This window comes from Sinocyclocheilus anshuiensis, unplaced genomic scaffold (genome assembly GCF_001515605.1).
Source record: "Sinocyclocheilus anshuiensis isolate Anshui unplaced genomic scaffold, SAMN03320099.WGS_v1.1 scaffold799, whole genome shotgun sequence".
NCBI classification, from domain to species: domain Eukaryota; kingdom Metazoa; phylum Chordata; class Actinopteri; order Cypriniformes; family Cyprinidae; genus Sinocyclocheilus; species Sinocyclocheilus anshuiensis.
Genome location: NW_015548231.1, coordinates 662,755 through 671,009, shown reverse-complemented (window position 1 = coordinate 671,009; position 8,255 = coordinate 662,755). Strand labels below are relative to the sequence as shown.

General features: G+C 37.7%; 1 protein-coding gene across 1 annotated transcript; it reads right to left on the bottom strand.

The window, feature by feature from the left end:
• Positions 1-3,627: 3,627 nt before the first annotated feature.
• Positions 3,628-4,570, bottom strand: LOC107654610 (chemokine-like receptor 1). Its single transcript, XM_016441763.1, has one exon. The coding sequence runs from the start codon at positions 4,563-4,565 to the stop codon at positions 3,642-3,644; it is 924 nt and encodes a 307-aa protein (XP_016297249.1). The 5' UTR covers positions 4,566-4,570; the 3' UTR covers positions 3,628-3,641.
• Between the last annotated feature and the right edge of the window lie 3,685 nt (positions 4,571-8,255).

Sequence of the window (8,255 nt, the reverse complement as noted above, 5' to 3'; positions counted from 1 at the left end):
TAATTTGTTTCGGGTAAATCTAACGAGCAGTCTTTGGTCTCATTAATATATTATTTCTTCCAGACCAAATAGTTTTGGCTGAGGGCAAAATCTCATCATATCACATTTTTCATACTTAAATTCTGTGTATAGCGTTGCCTTTGTACTTTTGACTACATTGCCTAGCTTTTATGATGGCTGTTATTGTTATCAAACATTATTATTCAACAAACAATATTTTATATGTAATGGTATTTAGTATTGGGAAACAGTGTGTGTGTGTTCGTGATGGTGATTTTAGTGACGTTGTTCCGCCATTCGATGGCGACAAGACACAGTTTTACCAGTCAGCAGTAAAGACTTATATATTGAAAGAGACTAAAGCGCTGTTTTGATCAAGGAACTTATTACTTTTAACAACAGCTTGAAGCAGCCATTAAATGCACTGAGCAGCTCTGTCATCGGAAATCAGCCTTAACAGATGAAAGGATAGTACGACAAAGATATTACTTTCCTCAGCAGACATTCAAACTTGTGATGTTACGTTCCGTGCCGAGGCTTCAGAGCGTGTGTCGAGAAATCTCGGCAGCTTTCAGTGAAGCACGTATGGAGGCTTGTATTGCTTTAGAGCAATGATGTCAGTGATGACGTCCAAAGCCTCGCTTGGCCTGACTGGTTCAGGAAGCGGTTCAGATCTTGTAAATTCAGTCCTCTGCCCTGTTAAACCCAGCCACTTTCCAGTTTTAGACTAATAATATTGCCCCTCCTGCCTATTATGAGCAAAGACTTGATTTACACACATTTGATATCCCCATTCATTTCAAGCCAATACATTTATTACACAGTTCTGTTACATTATTTTATACAATCATTATATACCACTAGAAAATACACATTATATTCATATAAATAGATTAGTCTATATGGAAATTGATTTTTTTCTTCACCATTATTTCTAAGCCTTAACTGGCGCAAAATACAGTGTATCACAGATCACATCAGGTCATCTGTAATGTATCTTCTTGTTTTACACTCTTTGGCAACCAGGTGGTAGTGTGAGCAAATGAAGCCTCGAGAAATGAACCCTTTTCTGAACCTCTTGGCTGAAAATCTTCAGTGCTTCATGAGGCTTCATCTCGCCATTACTAATTCAAACTAATGGTTTATTGTTAATATGAGTGATCTAAAGAATGAATGCTGTATCAGATGCCGGTAAGTTAATCACATTCGCTCAGTCAATCTCTGTCATAATACTCTACTCCACATAATGCACAACTTTTAATACAGTAATACAATAAGCTTTTAATGAAGCAACTCAACGTTCCTTCATTACTAGTTCTAAAGTGGCGTTTTCAAATTAGTAAAGGAGGCTTGGGCTCAGCTATTAAACTGTTCTTTCGCGATCCTCCCCCTCAGTCCGTTCGCACCAGTTGCACCCCCTAAGGACGGCCCTGCATACACACACACACATATACATGGCCGGACTTACCACTGGGCTTGACTGGGCTGCAGCCCAGGGGCCCCGCCTTAACCCGTTTACATTTGTTCAGTTATGTGTCAGTCAGAAATTAGTAGTCGCATTTCAACAGCGCGCACGGGCCAGCCGGGGCTAACAACTTCCAGCTTCCAACTACGACATTCGAAGCCATAATCAAACAGCATAAACTGGAATTAATTATTTTTTTTCCACATATAAAAAGGACACGCGTATTGCGCCGAATCGCCGATTAATTTGTGATCACATGGCTACTTTAAACGGTTCCATTAAGCCTTTAGCCCAAAAGAGCGCACATTTACAAAGATAATGATAAATTCTCACATGTTCACGCCTCACTTCTTTACAGAGGATGATTCTATTATTATATTAATGTTCCACTAACTTAATCTGAAGAGTTTCGAGCGCTCTCTCCCGTCCAAAGACTATAGAATACGCTAATATCTTACAGGGACTTTGTCCCGTCTCACTACCTCCAGACAAAGTGGAGCAGAAATTTCATCAAGACGATTAAAAAAAATAAAAATAGCCATTTACAGGGTTCGTACGGTCATGAAAACCCCAGAAAGCTTCGGAAAAAAATGTATTTTTACAGGGACTTTGTCCCGTCTCACTACCTCCAGACAAAGTGGAGCAGAAATTTCATCAAGACGATTAAAAAAAATAAAAATAGCCATTTACAGGGTTCGTACGGTCATGAAAACCCCAGAAAGCTTCGGAAAAGTCGTGGAAATGTATTTTACAAATCTCTATATAACAGAATATTTGTTTAATCATGTCCTGAATCTCGGTGCGGGATTGCGCATTTTGGTTTTACTCCTGTTCGCAGGTTTCGCACGTTTGGAAAATTCCCGCAAACATTTATTTAATATTGTTGTTGTTGATTAAACTCATCTGGCCATTGCGTAGTCCTGGATTATGAGACAGTTTGTATACTGCATATGAAATGTTTTGTAGATGCACAGTGATTAGTCTTCATCAACTTAGAATTCTCTCTTTCTCATTTGTCAAGTCACCTTTATTTATATAGTGCTTTATACAGTACAGATTGTATCAAAGCAGCTTTACAGCATTAAACATGAAAATAATGTTTCAACAAAATTCAATTCTGCTGTAAAGCAGCTCTACAAAGAGGACAATAATAAACAGTCAAATCCAGGTGACTACGGTGATCTCAGAATAAGAATGAAACAGATTAATATTAATGTACATGACATTCTTCTTAAAATGTAACAAGTGCTCCCAGTTTCAAAATAACAACAAAAAAAAAAGCTTCAGCTTCAAATGGTCCTCAATAAGGTTGATATTCCTACAGGATATAAAGTTGATAGTGGGTTAGTGTTTCTGTAGCAATGCTTTTTCTAGCAGTAAGTATATACATGTGATGCAGTGTATCAACAAATCAGCATTTAACTTGAAAGCAAGCATGAATTTGGACCATACAGGGCCAGTTTTCATAATAATCAATTTTCAGAGTTTGGATTAGGAGTAAGAAATGGTCCACTTGTCAGTTTGAATACAGAAAGTGCTGGCATGCATTTTTGTGGACGTGGTGTATATTTAACAGTCCTTGCTGATGTATTTTAGAATTGCTACATCAATCTTTAATGCCTGTGTACAATTCATGGGCAGCATTTTCCTAAGCATATCAGTTCATTGTTGTGATCTGGGTCATCCATCCATTCTTCAAACTGCTTATCCTCTGTAGGGTCACAGGGATGCTGGTCCAAGGGTGGAGGAAACACTGCACGGATGACCATTCCATCATTGGGGAACACTCTTTATCATTCACTACACAGACAAGTTAGTGTCTCCAATTCACCTCTGAAAAACTCATGGCTCATTTGGGACTTGATCTGGGGACCTTATTGGTGCAAGGCAACAGTGTTATAAACCTGGGTCACGTGCCATCCACTTCATTTTAATACTACATCCCAATAACAAATAGATGATCGGGCTGATAAAAGGGTGGGCTGTGGCCAATGCAGTAGCTGCTGGAAGTCCATATTTCAACATACTTGGACCCAGGCTGTCGGTAAGAGTGGCTTGAAGCATGGTTCTTTCTCATTCACTACACAGACAAGTTAGTGTCTCCAATTCACCTCTGAAAAACTCATGGCTCATTTGGGACTTGATCTGGGGACCTTATTGGTGCAAGGCAACAGTGTTATAAACCTGGGTCACGTGCCATCCACTTCATTTTAATACTACATCCCAATAACAAATAGATGATCGGGCTGATAAAAGGGTGGGCTGTGGCCAATGCAGTAGCTGCTGGAAGTCCATATTTCAACATACTTGGACCCAGGCTGTCGGTAAGAGTGGCTTGAAGCATGGTTAAGAAGATTTGAGGGCCCCAGAACACAAAGAAGGCAATCTTTATAGCACAGATGATCTGTGCCTGCTTATTGCAATCTTTATACCTTCTATGAGCTGATGTCAAACAGCTGAGAAACATGATCAAAGCTGGCACAAGAAGCCCGATAAGAAATCTCATGATAACGACTGCCTTCAGCCTAGCAATGCCGTCTTGAGTTGTTTTCGATTTGTCCAAGTCATAATCATCAATGCACTGAGAAGATCGCACCTCTCTGGAAAACAGCGAAGGACATGCCAAGACTGCTGCAATAGACCAGGAGAATGAAATCAGAATGATGTTACAATTCTTGCAATTTTTTAAGCAATCGCTTTTTAAAAAAGCAGAACTAATGCTCCAGAGACTCAGCATGGCTGCTGTGGAGAACATACTGCCGTAGGTGATATAGGATGACAGCTTGCAGCTTGCTTTTCCGTAATTCCATTCAAAGTTATTGTAAGCATACAGGAGCTGAAGAACAACAAATGCGCTGGAGACTAAGTGTGTTACAGCCAACGCCATAATCCAAGTGGAAACCGTTGGCGTTTTCTTGTTTTTCAGGCAGCTGATGATAATGACGATGAAGTTGAGGGAGACACCGAGGATCAGGACAACAGAATATGTAATTAAGTAGATCATCCTGATCACATGTTGGTACTGCTTGATTGCATTTTCTGTGACTTCAAGTTCTGTAAAGATACCATCATAGTCTGTGGCATTGTCTTCTCTGGACATTTTGTAAAGCCTGAAACAAAAAGATGTGGATTAAAACTTTTTACTTTGAATAATATACTGCCCAGGAAGGGATGTGTTCTGTTCAGATCGTATATATATGTCACATGTTCTATAACCATTCCTGGGGCCTCATTTATAAAATGTGCGTACGCACAGATTTGATCTTAGAGTGTGCGTACGCTAAAATCCACGGCAACGTTCATATTTATAAAAACGGTCTTTGACGTGGAAAAGTACTTACCGCCACGTCAGGGTCTGAGTAGGCGTACGCACTTTTCCTTGTGGCAAAGTCGGAGCACCGCAGCTATTTGAACTATAAGCATAATAATACAAGCGGTGTACGTGCAAGCACCGAATTCATCATAAACAACGAAGATGCAGTGTAAGAGATTAATTGTGCAGTGTAGTCAGATTTTTTTATTAACGGGAGGTTTTGCGAGATTAAACTGACCTTTTTAGTAGCATAATGTTGAGAGTTCTTTACTTGCTTTCTGTACACAGTTTATTCCATGTTGTTGTTTTTGTATTATTTTATTTTACAAGAGAACTTGCAAAGTCTTGATTTACTAGTAATGCGTAAAATAGAAAAAAAAAATGCAGAAACGCATCTCGACTGTTTTGTCTGTGTAGCCTATAAGAATAGGCCTATGTCGTGCAATAACGGTTTTAATATATTCTATTCAATAACATTGTTAACTGTTTTTATTTATAACATCTGCTGCTTTGCTTCTGTGAAAATGAATAGAGACATCAGCCTTAAACTTTGTTTTTGTCATGTAGGCTACATCAGTTATATTTGCATAAAATACACTATATATTTTTGTGTCAGTACATTAATGGCACATTTGAGCAGCATTAGTAAACCGTGTAAATATAAAGAAATGTCAAATCACATGCACGTGTTTTTTCTTTTTTAAGATTTTATTATGATATGAAACGTCCAATTTTTCTTTCAATAATGTTTTTAAAGTTTTGCAAGAATTTCGTGATAATAAACTTTTTATTAGTTGTCATACCAAGTGATTTTAAAAGTAGGATGGCTCACTTTTTATAAGATGACTGAAAATTTTACTTGAATTCGTAGTTTATTCTTACTTTTGGAAACCTAATTGTTTTATAATTACTACTACTACTATTATTATTATTATTATTTATGTTGTTTCTAGAAGTAGTAATTTTGATAATACTCAATAGAAAAAATATAACTACACACACATCGTTTGTCCACAGAATAATGACTCATTATTAAATAAAAAGCGCTCCCGCACGAACCTCTACCTCCGCCAGCAGGACCTCGATTTCAGACTCAGTAAAGTTTTTTTTTCTTTGGGCTCGTCATTCTCAAGCATAGAAATTCGGATATTGGCGTGTGCTCTTTTATATGGTAATGATATTAATTAGGGGGCGTTTACAAGCCGGAGATCTGACACCAGTCAAGCACAATTTCAAGATCATTTGCGATTTATAAATGTCACATCTGGAAGAGAGGCGTACGCACGTGTTTTTGTGCGCACGTTGTTTTCTCTGAATCGCACTTACGCACTTTTGAGAAATGATCTTAGAACAAATTTAAGACGGTTTATACGCAACATTTTATAAATGAGGCCCCTGGACACTGAATAGAATACTATTCTTAAAAGGATAGCGCAGGCAAATAAATCTTTACAAAAGTGGTCTTTGTGAACCTTTTTTTTAATGGAAAAGAGCGCTGATGATTCTTCAAACTTTTTTTTTTTACTTTTTTTGTCCAACAAAAAAATAAACACCAGGCTTAGGAAAGAAATTAGAGAATTTTTATTTCCTCATAGAGTATTTTTTATTTCCCCCCTCCTTAAAGGGGTCATATGATGCTTTTTTAAAGATCATTATTCAAGCCGCGGTTAAGACAGCTGACTCCACTTTGATGTGACGCTGTCTCTGACGCACGCACACACACACGATGCGCAAAACTCCACATTTGAACAGTCAATAGCAAATACTTAAACTAATAACAAAACAGTAGCTGATTCAGAAGTTCCAGATTGTCATAGCAAAGTCAGCATTACCTCCTCTCCTAGGTTCACGAAACGGTCGTCCATAAAATGCATTGCTGTTCTGTTGTAAGTAATCTTAAAGATTCCTAAATGCATCTACTTTCGGAAGGCCAAATAAAGTGCTTTTGCTTTCGCCTAGAAACACACAGCGTCTCCCTGACATGGCTGCTACTAACTGCGGTTACTGAAACCACGCCTTCTTTCTTTGCGTGCACATTTGGGCGGCATTATGCTAATATTTCCACATAGTGAGGTAGATATGTGGGGGCGTGTTAGAACGAGCCGTTTTAGGGGTCTTAGAGTCTTAACTTTGATAAAGAATATCTCTTTGGTTTTGAGACTTTAGTCTTTGCAACTTCAGGGATCTTATCTATGCACAATCAGCTTGTAACACTCCAAAGAGAAAGGAAAACTTGAAATCGCATCATATGACCCCTTTAAAGTCCCTTTAAGGAGGGGGGAAAAGTTTCTCTTTCCAAACAAGGCACCGGCAAATATATGGAATGCGCTCCTTTTCTATATTAAAAGCATTAATATCTAATATTACTGATTTCTTATGTTAGTCATTGACGTTGAAATCTGACACTTTCGTCAGTGACCAACACATTTAAACACCTTACATTATAATTGGTGCAAAACATTAGATACTTAATACTAGTAAGACAATAACAAATTCAGATATCACAGAAAAAAAAATCTTAATTTAATATTATGAATTAAATTAAACAAAAACAAACATGAAAAAACATGATCAGAATTAGAGTGACAAAACAGCAACATCTGCAAAACAACACTGCATGTTTTTTTTTTAATCGTATTGTACATTTTTGCACACATAATTTACATTTAAAATCAAGTTACATCTGCATGGCTCGCAGAAAAGTTCTAAAAGTTTCACCATAATCCCTTATTTGGTTCAAATGCTTTGCTTCGTGCATATTTTCAGCAAAATCCGCTTACCTTGCAGCAAAACGGCAGAATGAATAAAATCAGAAATATGTGTCTATCTGCGAGAACGGTGTAGGCTACTGAATATGAAAGTAAAATACGTGGCATTGAATATTTAAGCCTTTTTATTTTTTCCTTAAGCACATGTGTTTTCGTCGGCTGCAATTTGAGCTGCAGCACCTCTTTGGTTCTGGACAAAGTCCAGAGGTTTTAACTGCCCCTGTCGGATTGACTATACAGCCTACACAACCACGTGTGGAAAACGAGTTTTATTCTTCTAAATGCAAACACGTTTAAAAGGTGTTTGTAAAGATGATGAAAGTACACATCTAAGTTTGTGATTCTAAGATTAAAAGAGAATTGCACCTACATAAACAAGTTTAAACAAGCCACATGTTAACACCACAACCAGATTTCATTTATTAAAACATTCTAGTAGCTTCACTCGGTTAAATTTCAAGAGCACTTTAGCACTGGTTTAAAATTGGCATACGAGGACTGCAATTATCTAAATTACCTTAACACCGTGATAATATTCCTGCGACAAATAATTTGTCTGTTCACACCAGACGCGACAGAATCAATAAATAATCACAGCAAACGGAAGCTGTATGCTGTTGTCCCCATCTATGGTTGTCCCAGCAGCGTCGTCGCAGAAATAGAAACCCACAGAATGAAAGATATCCTTGATTTTTGTAAGGATGAAGGG

Excerpts from the sequence above, each read along its gene's own strand:
- LOC107654610 (XM_016441763.1), bottom strand. The coding sequence starts at position 4,565 with ATGTCCAGAGAAGACAATGCCACAGACTATGATGGTATCTTTACAGAA.